The 22,732-nt window shown below is 41.8% G+C and overlaps 1 protein-coding gene across 2 annotated transcripts in view; it reads left to right on the top strand.

Moving 5' to 3' along the window:
* dock4b (dedicator of cytokinesis 4b) overlaps positions 1-22,732 on the top strand; it is a 90,718-nt gene that overhangs the window by 19,059 nt on the left and 48,927 nt on the right. For both annotated transcript variants that reach the window (XM_026326652.1, XM_026326651.1), the window contains exons 2-12: positions 6,721-6,804; positions 9,487-9,527; positions 10,165-10,220; positions 10,326-10,422; positions 10,975-11,123; positions 12,513-12,597; positions 16,884-17,035; positions 20,916-20,997; positions 21,148-21,208; positions 21,318-21,450; positions 22,433-22,521. In XM_026326652.1, coding sequence (XP_026182437.1) covers positions 6,721-6,804; positions 9,487-9,527; positions 10,165-10,220; positions 10,326-10,422; positions 10,975-11,123; positions 12,513-12,597; positions 16,884-17,035; positions 20,916-20,997; positions 21,148-21,208; positions 21,318-21,450; positions 22,433-22,521 — 1,029 coding nt within the window. The remainder of the gene's footprint in view (positions 1-6,720; positions 6,805-9,486; positions 9,528-10,164; positions 10,221-10,325; positions 10,423-10,974; positions 11,124-12,512; positions 12,598-16,883; positions 17,036-20,915; positions 20,998-21,147; positions 21,209-21,317; positions 21,451-22,432; positions 22,522-22,732) is intronic.

Below are 22,732 nucleotides of genomic sequence, written 5' to 3'. Positions count from 1 at the left end.
CAATTATACGCAGGTGAGATAAAACCTCCCAAGAGGATTATAATAATCAACTCATCTCAAATTTGGCGTTGGTGGGCTATCTAATGCAAGCACTAACTGTAGCTGCTTTAACCCCCCCCCCCACACACACACACACACACACACGCACACACCCACACACAGGCAGCCAGAGTCCGATTAATGCCTGGGAATGAGGTGAGGTTTTAGTGCACTGACCTATATTTCTGTTTAATCTAAGTCATTTCTGGTTTCTCCTGCTCACGCTATTAGGACAAACTGAATGTTGCTCTGTTTTTGCACCTTAGCTGGTGATCATGCTGTTGAAAGGCCAATGATAAACACACTGTGCTATTAATTCTACATTCTTTGTGGTAATCATGTTGAAGGCGATACAGAAGGAAAGGCAACAGGAGTTTACAGACATTCATGGGCGTTTTCTCTTTTTAGTAAGTGGAAGTGTGTCTCAGCTGCGCAGTTTGTCTTTATGTTTGAGTTCTTTCACAGGTCAGATGCTGTAGGTATACCTTTTCACATTCACTCTCTGACACAAAGTCCATGCTGAGATGTTATTGAGCCCAGTGCTACACTTTTTGCAAGCAATTTCCAAAAAAAAAAAAAGTAATAACATTCCTCGCACAACTCTGCTTGGAAAGCGACTGCTCCAGCAGTGTGATTTGAGCAAAAGGTTATTGTTGCTCGTGAGTGGTTTTGTGACGGTGGTTATGCTGCTATCTCCACACACACAAAGGCACCAAAAGAAACCTGGCGGCCAGCAATGGAGAAGGCGAAATGAAAGCCGTTCCTCCTGGGTAATTCTGCGGGCCTGGCTTTTTGTCTGCGCTGCCTATCAGACCTCTACGTCTCCACATGTGTGCATCTTTGTCCGTCTCTGTGCGCACAACTGCCAAGTTGAGTCCCGGCCTTCTCGGCTCTGCTACTTTCAAACATCTGCCTCGCTTCTCCCGCCACTGACCCTGGCCGATTCCCCTGCATTATGTTATGTGGAATGCAACTTCCCAGCATTTCAAACTGAAACAGAAAAATTACCTTTTTTTTTTTTTTTTTTTTTTTTTGCAGATTCACGAGTGCACACACTGACTTAATCTGTCTGCAGCTACACTAAAACTGTCCTCTGTGATTGTGCTTCATGTATGCATAAACATATCTTTGTGGTTAGGATTTTTTACTACCCTTAATTCATTCCATGTATGCTGTTAACCATATTCACCATTAAATCCACAATACAGTGTGACACGTACAGTATTTTGGCATGGCGTGGAGGTAATTTAGCCCCTTTTACTTCACCGCATAGAAGGAATAATGCTTGAAATCTTTGACCTGGAGCACAGTCTGCAAAGAGTTGGATTATACAAAACATAGCTGAGCTGGTTTTGGTCTAAATAGGAATGTGCTGGAATAAAAGGCACTTTTGGTTTGGCAAATGCAGTTCTTGTGCTTTTGGAAAGAGAATGTGCAAAACGCAGTTCGTGCACCATGAAGAAGTGAAGAGGTTTATTGGTGTTGTCAACTTTCACCTCTGTGCATTAGCTGCTTTTTTGGAATGGTCACATTTTTAAATGTAAAACGAATAAATCTTGCTTTCTGTTCCTTCCTCAGAGTCAACCCACTGGCCGTTTTTTGTTTCAATCTCAATGTACCTTACAAATGTTTTTGCATATGTGTGTGTGTGTTTTATGTATATTCACATGAACAGTATAAATATTCATGATCCCTCCCTACAGTGAAGACCAGTGGAGCACCACCAGTTGCTGTGTTGTGAGATTAGCATATTAATGATATAAATGCGGTATAATTAACATGTGGGAGTAGATTATCCATGTGAATCATCGTCAGATCAATTGGAGAGAAGAAAGTGACAGGCTAATGAGGTTAAAAACCCCAGTAATGAGTGTTTTGAATAAAAAGTGTCACGTCATTTGGTGTAAAAAGCTAACAAAGGCTGTGAGCTCTGAGACAGAAATAAGTTGCCATGCCACACTTGAACGTTTTTTTTCTTTTCTTTTTTACTTTAATGGTGAAATCTCTGTAAAATTGAGTGTAGCAGAAACATAATATTGAGCTTTGATCACTGGCAGTGTACCTGCCTCTTTCAGTCACCACTTTTCTCAAAGAGCTTGGGCTGTTTTTGAAGGAGGAGCGGCAGTGTTCTTCTTACTCTGGGCCTGTGGCAGTGTTTGTTCTTCTAAGGAGCTCAAACAGAGCAATGAGCAAACCAAATGTAAAACGGTTTGACAGGCCTTGACTTCAGCTGGCAGCCTAAAACACATGTAAGCCTAATCCAAGCCACTACCCTTCTAGGCATCTGGCCTCACACAGAAAGATTCACTGGCAAACAAGCAAACACAGATATTGTCCTAATGGATTAAAGTGAGGTGAGAGTGCATTAAAAGTTGGAAATGAAACCTCTCACTTGTGGGTCATATGCGGACACAGTCACTGTCAGGTGATCAGTAATGCATCCCCATTGACAGTTATATAAAACAAAGAAAAGTAAATCTGGTTAGAGTCATTCTGTGGAAAAAAGCCCTGTGTGAGAAGATGCTCTCAATTACAGGTCTGCATGGGTCCAAGTTTCGGTCTGGAGTAGAAATAAAACAGACCTGTGGAAAACCTACCTGAACTCCAGCATCGTACATAAATTGATTTTCGCCTAAAAAGAGAGCCAGGTCAAAATTGATCTGCGCAGCGCCAAAGCCACTCTGAAATGGAGCTGAGATAATTAAACCCATTACACAATACAGCCAACCCAAACAGTGCCAGATAGAGACAGAACGTCAACAGTGGCAGACTCACTTCCAGTTACCAGGCAGCCGTGGCTGACTGAGTAAAAGTAAATGTCATTTTAGTATGCACCAAGACTTAGTTCACAGTGTGTTAATTCACCTTTAAAGGATAACTTTATTGAGAAGCCAGGAAGATTTTGACCAAACATTGGCTATTTGTGATATTTTGTATTTCAGATGTCAGAGAATCCCTTCACATAAGCTACGAATCCCATAGGGACGTTCTTACATGTTGTGATGGCTTACTCTTTGTGTTGCTGTCTGTTTATCCATGTGTGCATGACCCTTCCAGGCTGCCAGCTTTGTGTAATGTCTAGTTCAGGGATGACACTGTGATCAAGAATAGCAGCGTCCTCGCCATGACCCACTGGACTGTGTCACATACAATGGAACTGTTTGTTTTTGAGTGTCAGAAAGGATCAGAGTTTGCCTTTTGGAGGCTGGTCGGTGCAGGCCATCTGTGAATGGGTTCAATAAACAGAGTGAGTGTGTGTGTTTGTAGGTTTGCCTTTGTTCAGTTTATGCAATAGGATATTCATGTACCAGTGGCACTCACTTAGACATGCTAGTCTCTATAGGATTTTCCCCATGCTATGCCTGTTTTTGTACTCTGCAGCAGCTGTGTGGTGGAACAGTCACGAATGGCATCCGTCTCCCCATTTGTACCCGTTTTTTTCTTTCTCTCTCTCTCTTTTTTTTTTATATCAAGTGACATCCCACCGTCCTAGGGTATGTGACAAAACGACACAAGAAATCAGTTCCCTCAAGAGTGAAAACCTTCCCTGTCACCTCAGTGGATCACTTGGCTGTTAGCCAGCCCACGCATTTGACAGACAGGCTGTCCATGCCAGGTGGATGACAGGCAGCTAGAGACAGACAGACAGACGGCTCTCGACTTGTGGATAGACAGACGGGAAGATTTCACTTTGCAGTAGAAAAAAAAAAACTGCGACTTGAAACTGAATAATTTAGCTCGCTGCAGCTGGGAAAGTGACGTGGATAATTCATGCATTGGGTACACCAAGAGTGTAAGTGTGTTTACTGTGATTGCCTCTGTGTGTGTGTGCATGTGTATGTGTGTGAGTGAGTGAGTGGGCTTTGGATGAATTACAAAAAGAAGATGCATTTTAGGTTTCTCTGCATGTGTCGGCAAGTAGTTGGTCTTTGAATGAATTATAAAGTCAGATGTGCACTTGCGACAATTCCCCTGTAAAAATAGTGTTTCTGCAGCGTGGGGGATAACAAGGAGGTGGCGAAGCTTCACCATAAAATGCAGGAGGACACAGACTAACTCTCACATTCAGAGTTACAGACAGCACAGAGCTGCTGTTTGATTTCATCAGCAGATCTGCTCTCAATGTCAGCATGGGAGAGTGGGTGGACGGTTAATTCAGAATCCTCTGTCGGGTAGTGGGCTGCTCTGCCAGAAGTTAAACCTGAAACTACAAAATAAATACATTTTAGAGTCAACCTCTGATTTGGAGCGGATTTTTTTCTTCGAGTGCAATTTGGTCTGTTAGCGTTGGGAATTGTTTCTCAGCTTTTGTCAATTTTCATCAAAAAACTTTTTGAAGGCAACAGCAGTTTAAATGGATTTTCATGATATGCACCAGAATCTGTGGCAGAATCACAAATGATTCTTTTCTTAATTCATTTTTACCATTTATTTATTTCTTTTTCAAAAATAATATCTAACTTTGTGGATTTGTAGAACAGAACTCAAATACTGGGGCCCATTAGGAAGCCAGCTCAGATAGGTCTTTGTGGCTTTGTGGATTTATTGAATGGTAAATAAGTGTGTGCAGTGTTATGTGTTCATGACTCCATGAAGCATCACCTCTGCGCCCACGGTCTTTGTACTCAGGGTCTCTGGGTGCAGCTCACTGTGTGTGTCCTGGATTAAATATAATCCCTCTCCAGTGGTGGTGGAGGTTTTGTATGTGTGTGTGTGGGGGGGGTTTCTGTGCTGTTTAGATGATGTGTTCAGGTACGCTGGACAAGCCCTGCAGGCACAAGAAATGAAATTCTCTAAACACTTTATCTGTGGTGGGATCCCTCTCAGTTCTGCATGGCAGGGACTCTTGTTATATGTTTCCACTCCAAATCCCAGTGAAGCTGCCTTTTCCCCCTCTATGTTTGTATCATGTGCAAATGCATCTGTGTATGTGTGTGTGTGTGTTAGTCCATGCATACTTGCATACATTGCTGTTTGAATAGGTTGCTTGGGTGAATTGGCTGTCTGTGTAAAAGCATGTGTAGACATTTCTGGTTTGTTTGTGTGGATGGATCTGTTTACAGGCTGTGTTTGTGTGATCGTCGGTGTGTGGTGGGTGACATCTGAGTGTATGTGCAGGTTTAAGTGCCTGGGTGAATTCACCGTGTGTGTGTGTCTGTGTGTGTGTGTGTGTGTGTGTGTGTGTGTGTGTGTGTGTGGCTGCAGTGTGTGAGTCAGCGGCACACAGCTCTGTTTAAAGAGCTAGTTGAAGAGCTATTGAATGACACTCTCTGCTGATGGCTGTTACACTCTCACAGCACAAAGTATTGTTCACTTCTAATGGACCATGAGAATTGCTCTGTCCTTACCCTCCTTCCTTATTCTCCATTTTATTTTCAATGTATGGTTTCAATAGTGATTCAAAACCTGACTGATTCAAATCTCAACCTGACATTTTAATTATGTCTTCTCAAAACAGTATCCAAACTCATTTGACTGACATTTAACTTTCCGCTTGCTTTATTTGAAGTTTACCTCAGAGTTTACCAGAGATGCTCAAGTCATTTTTTGAAAGTCAAAGTCAAGTTTCAAGTTTCAAGTCTCAAGTCTCAATAACAGACGGGACCACACTTACTGGGGCATTGGTCATGTTCACAACACCAATTCAACTTACTCACTTAGTGAATTCAACTTAGTGCACTAAAATAAAGCAAATAAATATTTAAACATTGTTCACGAGTCCCAAACATCAAGTTCGAGTTGAGTCTCAAGTCAAGTCTCAAGTTACTGTGTGACTTAAGTGCGACTCAAGTCTAAGACCTATTATAAAGCCTTTTAGTTTCCCATATAGTGTTAATCCAGCTACTGTATCTGTTTACTATCATTATATTAAACCATCAAGGCTTTGTAAATAGCCACATCTTTCAAACTTCACATCCTCGGGCTTTCTGTTAAAAATGTATACAGTCTTTGAGATAACCCAATGACATCCCCAGATGCTGTTTGCAGCTGCCTCATTTTGTTTTGTCAGGCTGAGCAGTGTAAGTAGTATGCTCTTTACACACTTACCAAATGTGTGAAATCTGTGCCCCCCCACTTAAAAATCCACCCGTTTCTGCTGTCCATCAGTTTTGATGTGAGAAGCAGAAATCATGCAAAAACATGATGTTTCTCTAATCGCACAGCGTCCTGTGTCCACCACCTCCAAAGCTTTCATCAAATAAACAGTTTTATTATGCAAGTGTCTAGAGACAGTGTAGAGACTTTATTTTACCAGCCTGTATGTGTCTACCGGCTGGTCTCTCAGTACTGAATAGGTCTCTGTGGTAAACAGCTCAAGATGAATTGAATACATAAAATGATTTCTGAAAGTTAGTGGGAGTTTTTGACTGTGAAAACTGAATTTCACATAGTTTTTCATACAAGTGCTTTATGTAAGTTTGTTGCGTGTTACTATTTGAGGTTGGTCAGAAGCACAGAGTTGTTTTCATAAGCTTTGATTTGATTTCACCTACACAGATTATTGATTGCACCTCCTCTCTCTGTGATATTTTTACTTTTCATCCCGAGTTCCTTAAAAAGAAGAATTTCGTTATGCATCGCTCCGCTAATGTCTTAGGACCTTTTTTGTAACTTTTCATAACTGAGATAAAACATTTAAAAAAAAGACCTGTGGGTGTTTTGTGCCTCTTTCTCTTTCAGTGCTGGCCAGTTTCCGAGGAACCGTTCAGCATGGCCTCCCACTGGAAATTGGAGACACGGTGCAGATCCTGGAGAAATGTGAAGGTACTGTGTATGCTCTTAGTATACGTACATTACTTTACAACATAGCTGCTGTCTGCAAGGGGGAAATATAGAAATGAAACAGATGAGTTCGTGTAAGGATATCAATAGCTTTTGCTTGAGTAGTGAAGCGAAAACATGCACTTAAACACAATTAAGTGCATTTCCTGTTTTTATGAATTATGCAGATTAGGGGAATCTATGTCAAAACCAAAAACTAAATATATCACAGCTAATACTGTAAGTAGAGGCACACACACACACACACACACACACACACACACACACACACACACACACACATACTCACTGGTCATCAGATCTGTACATGTATTTGGCCATAAATAACAGACACACAACTTGGCAACGACCGCACAAATGTGTGCCAGAGCGCTCAGATGTGTGGTTGTTCACCTCTTTACTTCAAAGCTCACCTGGCAGACCTCCGCTGAGGTAACCTCACACTTCTCACATAGCTAACTGAGGGATGTCGCGGTTCACACGAAGCGATCAGCCTATGGAAACTCCTGTTTGCTACAGTTTCCTGCAGCACAGGCTGGCTGCCTTTCCCGCCTTTCTGCCCACGCTGAGTCTGCTTTTCTCCTTTACTTGCTGTTTCTTCCACTCTGTTTTGCTGTCTGGCTCTCTTAGCCTTCGTGCATGGTAATATGTTATTTCTTGTCTCCTGTCTCCAAAAGTAAGAGGAACGATTAAAGGCAGATATTAAAGAGGGTATGTTGATGACTATCATGCACTAAAGAGATCCAATTATAATGTTTCATTGGATGAATGTAAAAGATCAGCATTTTGTCTTTGACCGTATGATATAATAATGTATAATCATCCAACCACATCAAAGCCACACTGTTGTGCACACCTTAACACAAATAAACACCATGTGCAGACACACACGTCTGCTTCTTCTGGAGTTCTTGACACGCCGTCTCACTTTCTGTCGGGAGACAGGCGCACACCGAGAGAGTCAGCCCGGCCAGTCAAGCGGCAAGTCAAGCAGCCAACCAAAGGGATGTGATACTGCGGTAAAAGGCCCAGAGGAAGTAGACAATAGCAAAATCCTGCTTGGCCCAGAACGGAGGAACAAACTCAAAATTCAGCAGCAGCGAGGAGGCTGAGAGATGGGCTGCTGACAGCGGGAGAGACAGACTAATGGCTCGCCCTCATGTTGATACTGTTGACACTTGAAAACACAGGAGCTAACAGAGTGAACATGGCTTTACTGACATGTAGCTGCTGTCCGAAAACGCGCCGCTTCAGTAATAGATTTTTGACTGGGCCCGTCAGTGGCTCTTGTTGACATTTGTGAAGTTCATGACAGGAGTGAACACAGGAAGCTGGCAGTCCTTGGCAGTCCAAGATAAACTGTGGAAAACAGTAGTTCCCAAACATTGGAAATTAGAAGAATATTTTTTTTATAAAACTGACTTTATTGTCATTATTAGCTCAGGTTGCACATATACTGAAGAAGCTGGGTGTCTGCCATTCAACTTTTGAATAACTGCATCAACTATCTATCTATCTATCTATCTATCTATCTATCTATCTATCTATCTATCTATCTATCTATCTATCTATCTATCTATCTGTCTATCTGTCTGTCTGTCTGTCTGTCTGTCTGTCTATCTGTCTATCTGTCTATCTGTCTGTCTGTCTATCTATCTATCTATCTATCTGTCTGTCTGTCTGTCTGTCTGTCTGTCTGTCTGTCTGTCTGTCTGTCTGTCTGTGTTGACCCATTGCAGACGTGTTTCCTCCTCTATTAACATAAAACCTTGCAAAGAGCTGCCACGATGTTTGACCTCTGCTACTGAAAAAAGTGACTCATCCAGGAAACACTGAGTGTGTGTTCCACACTGCAGACCCAGACAAATTACTCAATGCTCTGACCATGCATGCCTGAAACAAATCAGGAAGAAAATACTCCCTAAATCACAGATGCTTTTGGCAAAACCCAGCTGTGATTAGAATAATCTAATACATTTACATCTGAGCTATTTGGCTAATGCTCTTTTCTGGAGGGACTTGCAATGACTGCAGTGGAATGAGCTTAAATCGTCAGTTTGGAACGAAAAAGCATCAGCTGAAAGCCTTCAATGTAAATGCGTTAGACTGTTTCCATCAGTGTTTGGTTTGCACAAGCATCAAGCATGTGCTAATTTAACTTGAGCTGGGGGTGAGAAAAGTGTGAGCATGTGCAGCTATTTAACTTTTTTGCTCTCCTTGCAATTTCACACCTTTTAGGAGAAATCATTTTGAGGTTAACAGGGTCTATGTGTCACAGGTTCTCGACCTCATTCTGCTGTTGCATTAGACTGTGGTCACTGCAAACATTGGTTGTTAAAAACAGCAAGCTACTTTGTACAGCAATTTATTTGAGCGCTGCGTGACATTGAATTGAAATAAAAACAGATGGACACTAGGCTTCTTCTGAAAGTATTTGTACATGCTCGCTGAAGGATATGTCTTCCTGAAATCAAATCTTCCTAAAAATATGCACAACCACTTTCTCTCACACACACCTATGCATCTCCTCCCCTTTTCTCCTGTTATTTAATATACAGCATTACATATTTCTTCACATTTTCTATTTTGCAGTTCAGGCCAGATATAAAGGTGTAATATTTAAAGTGACGTGCTGGAAATTAAAATGGTGTTTTGTCTCTGCAGGCTGGTACAGAGGATTTATCTTGAAGAATCCAAATGCCAAGGTGAGTGAATTTTTGTGTGTTTGCATGTTATATGTCTGTGTGTGTGTGTGTGTCTTTGAGCTGCTGTAACTACACCAGTAAAGTCTTTTAAGTGTGGTTTGAAAATAAAAGCCTGTCTTTGCTTCAGACAACCAATTAAACCAATCTAAATAATTGTTGATAATCATGCTCCACATTTCAAGCACAAAAACCCACTGCACAAAAGATGAAAATGACATGAGCTGACAGACTGACTGACAGTAATAGATGTGGCTTTTCAAAGCTCTTGTGCTGAACAACATGCGATAACATACAGTAAACCAAGCTGGGAGTCGAGTGTTGGGTGCGTGATCGGGGTCTGTGTGGGAGAGTGTTGCATTTATCCTCAGATACTTAAACATAACTTCTGCTTTGATCCCCTCATGTCATTTGGGAGCAACTTGCAGTTTATTAGCATCAAACAGGGCACGCACAACACACACTTTTCATCTTTTTCTGTCTCCTAAATCCCTCTGCTCCCTTCTTCTTTTATCCCACAAACACACTTAACAATATATTGATTATGTGCATCATTTCCACATGCTAATGGCAATGGAGGGGAATGAGTCGGGGAGCAATTGAATGGCTCCCGATTAACTTGTTTATCTTCTGCCCAAAGGGGATTTTCCCATCCAGTTACATCCACTTGAAGAACGCCCACGTCAAGAATAAAGGGTAATGTCATGTTTCTTCTCTTTTGTTGCATGCATGTTATGTTACAGGTGCGATCTCTGATATCTTAACCTGTGTGTGTGTGTGTGTGTGTGTATGTTTTTAAAGGCAATTTGAGACAGTCATCCCCGTTGAAGACTCTGTCATCACAGAGATGACGTCAACGTTGCGAGACTGGGGCACCATGTGGAAACAACTCTACGTGGTGAGAATCACACACAGACACAAAGTTTGCATTGATTCAAATATCACTGCTGCCTAAGCGAAGCTGACTTTATAGGTTTCTCATTGAAGGAGAATTTATTTGGAAGTGGGTAATTCGAGGAGCCACAAACACGCTTTTTCATACGCATTCATTAGTGATTGATTTTGTGGCCTATTAAGCTATCTGGGGTGCTTATTAAATTGAGCTGATGAATACCCGCAGATCAAAGTGCATACATTTGTAGCTAAAAGCAGCAGGACACTAAAGCCAATTTGCACAAATCCATTTTAAGTCCCTCTGTCTGCCTCTCTCTGGGTCACCCTGTTCCTTTCAATGTTCATTTGGCTCTCTAATGTGCATTCCATCACTTTGTTTTCACTTATCTTTCTGGTGGCCCGATGCCGCTGTATATTTTCATCTTCTTATCTGTGCATCCTCATTCTGTCTTTCCTTCTTGTCTTTTTCCCCTTAATTCATTGCTTTTCACTGACTCTCTTTGCTTCTCAACTCATTCCTTTCCTTCTCCATCCCCTCTGTTTCCTGCTTACACAGAAGAATGAGGGAGATTTGTTCCATCGGCTGTGGCATGTGATGAATGAAATCCTCGACCTGAGGAGGCAGGTGCTGGTGGGCCACCTCACCCATGACCGTATGAGGGACGTCAAGCAGCACATCACAGCAAGATTGGACTGGGGCAACGAGTGAGTAGATGAAGGGCAAAATAAACATTCACTGTGGACAATGTGTCAGCTTATCTTGCTGTAAAAGTTATGTTTCTGTTGTGTCGTGATGCAGCTGTGGACCAAAGCTTTCAGGTGCGCACATTCAAAATCTAACGTCAGGAATTCGGGAGTAGGTTGCTGAACATGCAGGGTTTTTAAAGCAAGGTGCTATAGAATTCATGTTCCCATGTTTGCTTATTGTTGTCTTCCATTAGCCCCGTTCCACCACAGGAACTTCACCAGGGAACCAATAACCTGTCGAGAAACTCAGAAGTGTTTTGACTGCAGAGACTGTGGACTAAAATATTAGCTCCACTGACTTTCTGATGCCATGAGAACTGGTGAGGTAGAGTGTGCAGTTCTGAACACTTATTGTTAACAAAGATCTTAGATGTAATTGGTTTTGAAAACGAGACAAAGCTAGTAAGCAAAGCGAGCTAACAAGGCTTAATTCTGCCTTGTTTTTGCACAGACCCCACATTTCGTCATGAAGCAATATATTGTAATAATAGCTAATAAGTAGGTTGTCTACTTGTTTATTTTGCCTTTGTAGTTACTTGTGGCTAACACAAACTTCCTTCTTTCCCAGATTCTCTCCCTCTGAGCCCCTTTTTCTCAGCTTGCTCCTTTGTCTTTTGTTGTCACCTACCTTCCCTGCAGGCGCAGTCCTCACTCAATCAAGTCTCTTTCCCTCTTACACAGGCAGCTCTTACTCCATCCATCCCCTCTTTCCTCCCAGTGCCACAGGGGTGAAATAAAATCATAAGTTCTGCCATTCTCTTTCTAGCATTTCCTACCCTTCAGTCACCTTCATTTCCCCGCTGTGGGTACAACTCGACAAACACACACACACACACACACACACACAGACCTTCTTCTTACTGGAGGTTGGACAGTCCCTCAATGTGGGCTGTTGTATGGTTGACCAGGTCTGTCTCATTTATTGCTGACAAGGAGACACACTCTAGCGTGGCGTTGTGGTCCACTGAGAGGGCCAGCCTAGAGGAATATGTGAAGAAGAAGAGGTAGAGAGGTTGAGCTGTTTGTGGATCCCAACATGAATAGAGAGAGGTTAAAGAATTAAAGAATAGAGAGAGTAGAGATGGGAGGGAGTAGCTGAAGGAAGAAGGATAAAGAGGACTGTGGGCATAGCAGGGGACTAAAGGGAGAGTTTTGTTTTTTTTTGTTGTTCATCTGTTCCAAAGAAGAGGATGACCTGTCAGGTTATTTAGACAACTGACATGAGTGACGTGATGGTTTATGTTCACTTGTGGATCCTGTGTTTGTTGTTCATGCTCAATTCAGTCAATCCTGTCTATCATGTTAATGTTTCACTGCGTGTTTACCATATGTGTCTTTGTATAACAGACAGCTCGGCCTGGACCTGGTCCCCAGGAGAGAATTCAGCATGGTGGACCCAGATGAAATCAGCGTCACAGAGCTCTACAGACTGGTGAGTGGTCCTGCAGTTCCTCAGGCAACATGCATCTGCTCTGCTTTAGGGAGTGTGGTGTTTCATTTTCAGCAAACATCTTCTCAGGTATCCCTGTATAAGATGTTAAGTGCAATAGTAGCAGTTATTTTCTAAACTGCAATGCAGTTTGTGGTATTAGATAATTCTTATGATACAGTGCCAGCATGGCAACAATTACTGGCACTAACTACAACTGCGATATTTGTAGAACTGGTTGCATTTCAGTTAAGTAGCTACCTATAATAAAAAGCTGTTCAAATTGATGGGATATAGAAATGTAGGATATATGTGGGTGTAGACAGTGGCTGGATAGACATGTAATATTGTTGATCTTCTCTGCTACTATTGTGTGAAGAAAATATGTTTTGAAGTGTCAGTCACAGAAAACTCTGAAACTCACTTCAGATTGTTTAAGGATGTTTTAGTGTGTTCACTTCTCTCATCCACCTATTCCAAACCATTTTAAGGTGAAATGGGAAGCTGTCCATCACTGATAACAATCTTTTGAAAAATGCAGGCAGGTAGCAGAGGTAGTGGTGTGAACTGACAGACCACTGACAGGCCTTTAACTGTGCAAAATATAGATTTCTGTAACTTCACGGATCAGATTGTAGAAAATTATGAAAATCTTGTTCGCTGACCTCAAAACAATTTCACAAGGTCCATTAAGTAGCTGTTCTTGAACTTTCGACTGCTTCACACAGTCAGCAGCAGATGCAGGTTGCCCAGATGTCATGCAATCATTGATGTTTAGTTTTTTCTGAGCACCATAAGGACTTTTTGTCCATGTTGCTTGAAAGCTGTGACTGAAAGGTCATTTTTGTGAACAGTAGTTGGAAAAATAATCTCACCAAAGGGCCCGTTTAGCACCTGTTCAGGGACTTTTTACTGTGTCACAGCATGCGGAGGTCAAAACTCCAGGTACACTGCATCAAGTGCAACTTTATTGTACTTTAACACCCATTTTCCATGTTAGCTTTAAAGTTGAGATTGAAACATAAAAAAAAAATCTTTCTAATGCCACTGGATACTGGATACAAATATGCTCAAAACACCATAACTGGTAATTTTGCATCACCTCTCTTTTCCGATGGTCTCCACATATTCTTGCTTTCCCCACTGTTTGCTCCCCGATACTCCTTCACGCTTTCTCCAAGCCCCAACTGCTGTTACCATGGCAACCACTTCTCTGCCCTCATACAGTGCGGAGTGAATTGTATCTCTCACACACACACAGGGGTAATTGAAGCCCTTAATCCATCTGTTTCTTTTTTTGTTAGTCAAAACAAAAGCAGTCATAGCAGGATGAAAGCTTAATGCACCTCTATTAAATGGCGTACAAAATGAGCAAATGACTGCTATTCTCCAATACCGAGACAAGATAAAGGCACCGGCATTCGCCACTGCCATCCACCTACAAACACACACACACACACACTCGCTCACACACAACGCATCACTGCATCGAGTCCAAATTATATCAGTCTCTTTAAGTAAAATCTTCGTGAGAATAGCTTTGTTGTTTCTGCCTTGCGCTGTGCCTCTGTGGTTTGGGTTAATGAAATTGCAGTGGGCATTACCAGGAGTACAGTATGTATGCCCCTGTGTGTGTGTCTGTGAGTCTGTGTGTGTGTGTGTGTGTGTGTGTGTGTGTGTGTGTGCGTGCGCGCGCGCGCGCATGCGTGTGTGTGTGTGCGTGTGCGTGCGTGTGTGTGTGTGTGTGTGTGTGTGTGTGTGTGTTGAAATGGCAGTGAGGTGTTACTGTAGTATATAAAGCCTGGCTGCTGCACTGTATAAAAATGATGTGGTATCTGCCAGGGAGAAAAAAGAGGATACTAAGAATGGTCCAGGTATGTCATAGGCTATATACGGTGAGTTTGAACCCAAAATGTCTTGACTTTTCCACAAAAAGTGCAATAAATGGTGGTAATTTTTTCAGGGATAAGAGTGATGTGGAAGTGTTGAAAGATGCTCTGATGGAGGGATGCATAGACAAGAAGTTTCACTTCTCTCCTTTAGAAAGTTACTCGTAGTTTGACAGTCACTGCACCTGATGCCGTGTCCTAGTGTTTAAAAAATTACAGAGTGACAAATAATAAGATGGTTGGCCAAGCACACGTGCTCCCTTTGTTCAGCCATCTCTCTTTCTCTCACCCTCTCCTTGTTGCCCACAGCATTATGTTATGCCAGTAGGGAGGCCAGCCTTATTTCATCTCTGTCCTTTGTGTCTAGTCATGCTGAAGCTGTCATATACTGCTCCTCCTGCCGGGCAGCTTAAATGACACCCTGAAATCAACCTCGTAATAAAACCCTACAGCATAAATTAGGCCTGCTAATACCTAGTCATTCTGTGTCAAAACCAGCTAGAGTGTTAGTGTTGCTAGGTCATTCTTCTTCATGTTTTCTTCTGGGATCTCAGTTCGGGAATAGCAGTAAGAACGAAACAAAGCATATTCATCATTCTGACAGATATTACAGTTGCGAAATGATTTGTGGTAACAACTTCTACTATGTTTAAGTCTTAGAGGACCATGTTAGTGTTTTTGTGTGTGTGTGTGTGTGCGTGCGTGTGTTTGTATTCATAGTACAGCCCACAGTTTTCCAAAGCCAATTGAAAATTTTGAATTGATTTCTCACCCTCTAGGCAATTACTGTTTATCTCATATTTTTCTCTAGCATGAAAATCAACTTTGAGAAACCTGAACCTTCCTTTAGTTACTGTAGGCTAAAACATGCAGTATATCCACTCATTTCAGGCCACAATAATCACTGAACCCACCCATGCCTTTGACTCCAGCAGGGTGGACTACTGTAATCTTCTTTTGTCGTATCTTGCCAAAAAGAGTCATTAGACAAGTTCTTCAGCTACTTTACTGTAACTGTGCTGCACACAGACAGTCTGAATACGTTAAATGTGCCCCACCTCTAGCCACTTCCAGATCTAAACTGAAATCTGTCTTTTTCCTGTGCCTTTGACACTCTCTCTGCTACACTTGTGTTTCATCTGTTGAATTCAGGGCAACATTCAGCTCATAGCTGCACCTTGCCTTGTTCAGGCTGATATACTGTAGACAACACAAAGACGCAGGGTTTTGAGAGCTGACTGTTAAATCACCAGTATTTTTAGTTTGACTCAGATGCTCGGATCAAACAATCGTTTCCACCATTTGTCTTGCATAAAGAAATGAAACCTGACTAGGCAACCAGCACAGACTCCAAAAAGGATAATCCAGCTTTTATTTGCATGTAAACTATTTGGTTAATACCATAGGAGGTGATTGGTATGACTGTCATCTTTGGATCTTCTGTGTAGGTGCTTTTCTGCACACAGTCCTCTCGTTTTCTTTATTCTCTTCTTCTTCTTTCCCCCTTCTCATCTCTTTACATCCTACTACAGAAGCAAAATTTGGCAGTGGCTCTTCTGGCCATCTGGTGCTCTGTGTGTGTGTGTGTATCTGTGTGTCCTTGTATTTTTGGATGTTGACAGATTAGGAGGAACCTCTCATAAACAGAGCTGTAGTATCCAAGTTGATCTAGATGGTATTTACATTGCACTGCATTGTTTTTGCTTGCATTTGTATTCGGTGAACCCGAATGCTTTTTGTTCATTTTTCTCAGCGATATCTAACCAGGTCGAAGCGACACAAATAAAAACATTATTTCTGTGTGTCAGGAAAATAATTGGACTGCTGAATGATAAATGTGTGGGTTAAATACAGGATGTGTGCATCATGTGTCCCATTTCTTTCTTTGGAACCAAGATTGCAGCAAAGTCCTATTATACAACTTATCCTGTGATGCTGCAGACAGGCTGCAATATTACATGCTATATTAACCTGCTCGATATCAAATAAATATATATCTGATGCTTTTTTTTTTTTTTACTGTCTTCAAATATATATGCAAATTTGTAGTACAACCTTTGCCAGTGAGTTGCCTCAGAGGATTTTTATAAACCTGGGATCTCAACACTAAATACAGCAGCTTCTGAATGTGATTGGCCAGTATTAAAATATATGTAACCACATGTTGTTGTTTTTTTTTTTACTGGTATTAACAGTATTGATAAGCTTTCATCCTACATTTAAGGACATTTCAGGCCTTAAATCTCATGAATTTTATTTTTTTTTATTAAACCTTTCCAAATCTACCCTTCCACATTTGAATCAGAAGAGTATAGTACATGCATGTGAATCACTTTTATGTAATCCTTTTTTTCTATTTCTTCATAATGCAGATATCTTCCCTTCTCCTCTCCTCTGCAGATGGAACATCGACATCGTAAGAAAGAGACTCCAGCGCCCGCTAGCACCCATCACTTGTTTGTCCATGTAAAGAGCCTGATGAGCGCCAATGTGGGCGAGGAGCTAGAAGTCTTCTTTCACATTTATGATGGACGGGAGAACCGGCCACTCAGGTAGAGACTTCAGAGAAAATAACCTCTGGTTCTTTTAAGAAATATAGATTAAAAATGTGTTGGTATGTATGCTGTTAATCAATGAGATCTATTCAAAAATTGTATGTTCATAGTGTTAGTTAATGTTCTTTGACTGCACAGTCCATAGACGGGTAATTAGGGTGGATTGGAGGGGAGCACACACCACAGTCTCTTTATTGGGGTGTCAGCCAAACAGAAGAGTGCGTTTAAACTTTCTAGTTTCATAGTTCAAAGCAAAGAAATTCCACTTCATGTCAAAAACAAGTGGGTTCGTCAGGCAAAGTAAAATGAGTGGGTTGAAAATGAGCCTGGTAACACTGAGCCTCCTTTTGATAAGTCATGCTTTTGTTTGACGCTGCTCTCCGCCTCACAGGGTCACATCAGAAGAACAAGGGTGACATTGACGAGACTCTTGGTTTTTATTATTTTATGCTTCACACTGGAACTCCTCTTCTGCTATTATCTGAAATTTAATTTATTATTCATCAACATTGCTGGCAGCAGATCTAACTACTGTGCCAACTTGGTTAACATAAGTTTCTTTAAAGCTTGCATTGAGAATGGCCATGGTATTTTTCAATGTGTGCGAAGCTGTTTGGGTCTCATGATGCTGTTCTATCTGAGAGGAAGCGTGTTTCTGAACCAAGACATCTACTTTTGTACAGTACACGCAAACACACACATAAAATCAGTGGGTCTAAAAAGTAGGTACATTCAAATATCTCCTTTAAACTCACACATCCAAAATTGTGATGTAAGGTAAAAGGTTTGTTCATTTATTCCCAGCCTGCTCCTTGTCTTGAAGTGGATAATTAGCGTCCACTGGTGCCATATTAGGTTCCACTTGAAGTCCTTTCTCTTATTCCCCTTCTCTCCATCACTGTCATGTTCTGTCGCTCTTTTTTCCTCTCTGTCTTTTTCTTTCTCTTCCTCCCTGTCCTCCTTCTTGCTACATTAAAATGTTTAGCACCTTAGGTAGGAGTGAATAGACTCCTTGAATTATATCATGTGTTTGGATTTACAATATATTTTCTTTAGTTAAGAGGAAAATTCTGACATGACAGCAAAATGTTAATAAACAATAGAAACACTGTAATCGTTTTCAATACAGCCAGTAGAATAATGAACGGATACAAAGCTCAGTTTTTCTCATAACAGTTTATCTCGTTTTCATAATCAGCTAATTAAAATATTTCTATCTGTTTGGGCGGGGGGGGGGGGGGGGGGTACAGGCCGTCAGTGGCCGAAACCATTGCGCTTTTGTGGTTCTTGTTTTCTGTGTGTGTGTGTGTGTGTGTGTGTGTGTGTGTGTTATGACTGCATCAGTTGTCTTCGAGGAAAATCTTGCAATGGCAGCTTGCCAACCTTGTCTCTCACTGTCTGGCTGCACACATATACAGAACACAAATTTACTCAAGCTGCCTGGAAATGAGCCATTTCGAGCCTTCTCTCTGTTCTGGTGATTTCTTGTGTGTGTGTGTGTGTGTGTGTGTGTGTGTGTGTTGTGTGTGTGTGTGTGTCACAAACCAGATGGGGGTCCGACCCTTTGTCTCAGTACCATGCCAAGACCAGCAGCCGTGCACCATGGCAGTTTCTTTGTGTTCACCACAGATTCCTTGTATGGCTCTTGAGCATGACACACACACACACACACACACACACACACACACACCCTCACACACACACACACACACACACACACAGTGGGACACTGTAACATCCTCACACATGATCCTGTTGTTCTCTCAGCCTTGTGGGATTTGATGCTATTCCAAACCAAACAACAACTTTTTACATCCACACACCTCCTCCAGTTTACCTCCAGTTTACCTCCATTTACAAGGCTATCCATTAATGGCTGGATGTGTGTGTGTAAGTTTTCATCTGTTCCTGTGATGTGAAGTCACTTTCTTGTCTTTCCATGTGACTTCTGAGGGTGGAATTAGTTATTTTAATATTTTCGTCTGTTTGTTTGTTTTTTGGTGAGGAGTGCGAAGCTGCAGCAGCAGTCAATTTATCCAGCACACGCCAGTTGCTCACCACCTGCCCCCACCCCTTCGTCGGCTCCTAATACAACCATCGATATCAGGAAAGGGAATAGTGAGCGTCGTGATGGCCCATAGGGGAGGGAAATAGGCCATTCATGTTATGTTAATGCGAACGGTGATAGAGGGAGATAAGGTCCCGCTGGGGAACACTAGTCCTCTTAGCTCGGTTGATCAACACACTACAGCTGTGAGGGAGACGAACTGGTGGCAGGGGAGGGTGTGTAAGAAACGGCAAGGGAGTCGCGTGTGTGTGCCTGTGTTTGCGACAGTGGCTGTTAATTGGCAATTGGGATTTCAACAATAGAGCACTAATTAGGGTTTGGGACTGCACGTGCAAGTCTCATGTGTAATGCATAGGAATCCGTCTCCATACGGCTGGATAAATGGCCTGGAAAGTTACGGAGAGCGGCTAATGAGGAACTACCGCATCTGAATCAAATTGGCTCTCAACTGGTTGATTCCAACACGGTCAATAAAAAGGAAAACTTTACTGAAGGAATACATGTATGAAAAATCATAAGCATTTGTATAATTAATAATCAGGAGTCTAATTAATTCAAACATGAGCACCCACTGCCCTACATACACAAAACACTGAATTACAGTGGAAGGAGCAGCTTCTTATTTGGAAGAGACATGACAACTTTTAAGCTTGTAATAAAAGCTTGTAATAGCACAGGCTATCATGAAACATACTAATCCATTGTGGCTGTATGCTGCATAAGTTATATACAATATGTTGGGGTAGATTCTGCATTTGTGCGAATGGGCCTACTGCAGCTAGCAGCGCTGGCCGTGCCAGCGACTTGGCTCATTGTCAGGCACTGGTGTATTACAAGGTTTTCTCTCTGCTTATCTGTGGACTGTGAAAGTCACCTAACTGGATTAGCCCACAGCTCGCCAGCCAGGATGAGACGGGCCCAGCAGGATGCCTCCGCTGCCTCTCTTTGAGTGTGTGCGCGAGATAGAGCGAGAGGACGGAGCACAAAAAGAACGACAAGGCGATCTGTGTCCGTCCTTTCTGTTTTTGCCCGACATGCACTTAATTTCCTGCCTGCACAAAGGGGGCTTACAGGACATTTGAGGCCAGAGTTTTTATTTCGAGACAGTTCATCCTGCTCTTTGAAGGTCTTGAATTTTATAGTTTTAGATAGTTTTATAGTTAGGTAGTTTACTTTTTCCATCTCAGTGTAGCTATTCATAGTTTCTACATGTACATGTACATATTTTATTTATTAGATATACACAGTACATTGATTCTGTATCAACCCTGTTAATAATGGTATAAGTCCAGCTTTGTCCCAACAAGCAGTCATAAGACTGGGTTTGTATGTTTTTTGTTGTCAGCCATCACTGTTTTTGCTGACAGTCCAGCATCGGCGCTAAAAACCCTCAGTGAAAATCCACAACTTGCAAAAACATGGTATATATTTTATTTAGATTAGGAGAAGCCACGTGTGGCTGTACTTGCTGTCGGAAGTGTTGCTGAGATTCTTTATCGGGGAATTGATTCGGTAATTTAAGCTTTGTATATCTTCTTTCCCCCTTTCTCTCTCTCCGCTCCCTCTCTGCCTTCCTTTCTTCAGCCTCATATTCTGTTTCAACTTTTCAGACAGTTCTAGTTTGAAGCGATTTCTCCAGTGCCCTCTGTTCAGCGCTTGACATTTTTGACACCATCTCTGATCTTTATTCTGTTCCCGTTAACAGTGGCTTGGATGCAGTTGTTTATGATGACACCCAGCCGTCACTCCTGACCCCATCCATTCACCTCAATGTGTGTGTTCACTCTCTCTGTCTCTCTGCTTGTACAGTGAAAGGTTCTTTGTCAGGCTGAATAAGAGCGGGTTGCCCAAGTCTCCTGAGAAGACAGAAAGACAATGCACGCTATTTGTGGTGAGTGGTGAACATGACTTTATGTTTACAAAGATGAACCGAGACCAATTTAAACCAGTGTACAGCTGTAACTCGTGTTCTGTTGTTATGAAAAAACAGAAAATCATAAAGAAACTGATGCTACAGTGTGTTTCCTGTCTTCTTTGTCAGGATTTGGGAAGCAGTGATCTACGAAAAGATGTTTACATCGTTGTACACATCATAAGAATAGGTAGGACTTATGATGCGGCTTCTTTAGGCTTATGAGCGCTATTCACATTCCTCATAGCAGCCCAGTGCTGACTGTGGATCCCTGCCTGTGTGTGTCTGTGTGTCCGCAGGGAGGATGGGAGCGGGGGAGAAGAAGAACCTGTGCAGCGTACAGTACCGGCGGCCGTTTGGCTGCGCTGTCGTCAGCATCGCTGATCTCCTCACTGCTGACTCCAAGGACGACCACCTGCTCAAGGTTTATACGTAAGTGGAAAAAAACCACCATTTCATCACTAAGCCTCCCTGCTATTAATGAACCACAGTATAATTAAAGCAATAGTACAAGGTTTTGTTTTCTTGCAAAAATGAAAAACAGCCCTACTTACTAATGAACTACTAATGAACTAATGTCTCTTTTCTTTCACCTCTGTGTTTTGTGCTAAGCTTTGTTTTAACAGACACATTAGAGAGTGGTATACCTCCTCTCGCCCCACTTGTATCTAGAAAACAAATACACACTCTTCTATCTAAATGACAGTAATATTACCAGAAACATTTCCCAAATATAAGGTTAAATGTTGCACATTTTCTTGTTGTACTTCAGAGGCATGATGCTTTTTTTTTTTTTTCATGGTGCAGCCTGCCCCAAGGGACAGAAAAGGCTACTGTCGACAGAGCAGTTTGACCTAAATTATAACTGGATCGGACTGACTGGCCAAACACACTTAGTTCAAAAGAAAATGCAACCACTTTCACAATACCTGCAGTAACACCAGGGAGAGGTTTTAGCTCTATTACCATTTAAGTTCTAAGCTGAATGTTTTCAGAATTAGTGTGAGAGAAGCCGCATTTAAAAACAGACTAGAAATAGTAGGTTTTGGTTTTGGAGGTTTTTGCAAAATACCCATCGATGCTGTCATCTGTATTATCGCAGCTTAGGTTTGGTTACCCCCAAATTTAAACCAGACAGGCTTTGTTACAGAATGGGAATGCCTTGGATATTTGTTGTTGCACAGTGGAAAATGTAGGATTTAGTTTTTTTCTAGTCTGACCTATTTTGCGGGACCAAAAAGTCAAAATTTCTTTTCCTTTCCTGCATTGATTTTGGCTGTTCTTTTAGGAATCTGTCTCGCGTGAGTCCAGTTTCAAGTCAAGTCTAGCACTTAATTATTGGAGTTAGCCTTTTATGTAGGACGTCTATGAAGATGATTCCTTATGTGTAATTTTCTCCTATTTTTTATTTCAGGTGTAACACTGAGAGTGAGTGGTACCAGATCCATGAAAACATCATCAAAAAGGCCAATTCCAGGTACAACCTGTCTGGATCTAACACTGGTAAGAACCACATTGGTTTTTTCCATTTTGCTTCTTCCTATCTACTCCTCTTGATTTAACATATTAAACAAAGGGAATTATGCATGCTACGAGTTGACCTCCTTGGTTGATAGAACTTTTAGCGGTGGTTTCAATCACAATACCTTCATTATGTTGCGATAACAAGCTTAGCTCATACAACCTTTTGTCTCTTACCATGCAATGGTCAGTT

The sequence above is a fragment of the Mastacembelus armatus genome, chromosome 23 (assembly GCF_900324485.2).
Source record: "Mastacembelus armatus chromosome 23, fMasArm1.2, whole genome shotgun sequence".
In the NCBI taxonomy this organism is placed as follows: Eukaryota; Metazoa; Chordata; class Actinopteri; order Synbranchiformes; family Mastacembelidae; genus Mastacembelus; species Mastacembelus armatus.
Note: the sequence above shows the minus strand (reverse complement) of the source record. Positions and strands in the feature narration are given on the sequence as shown.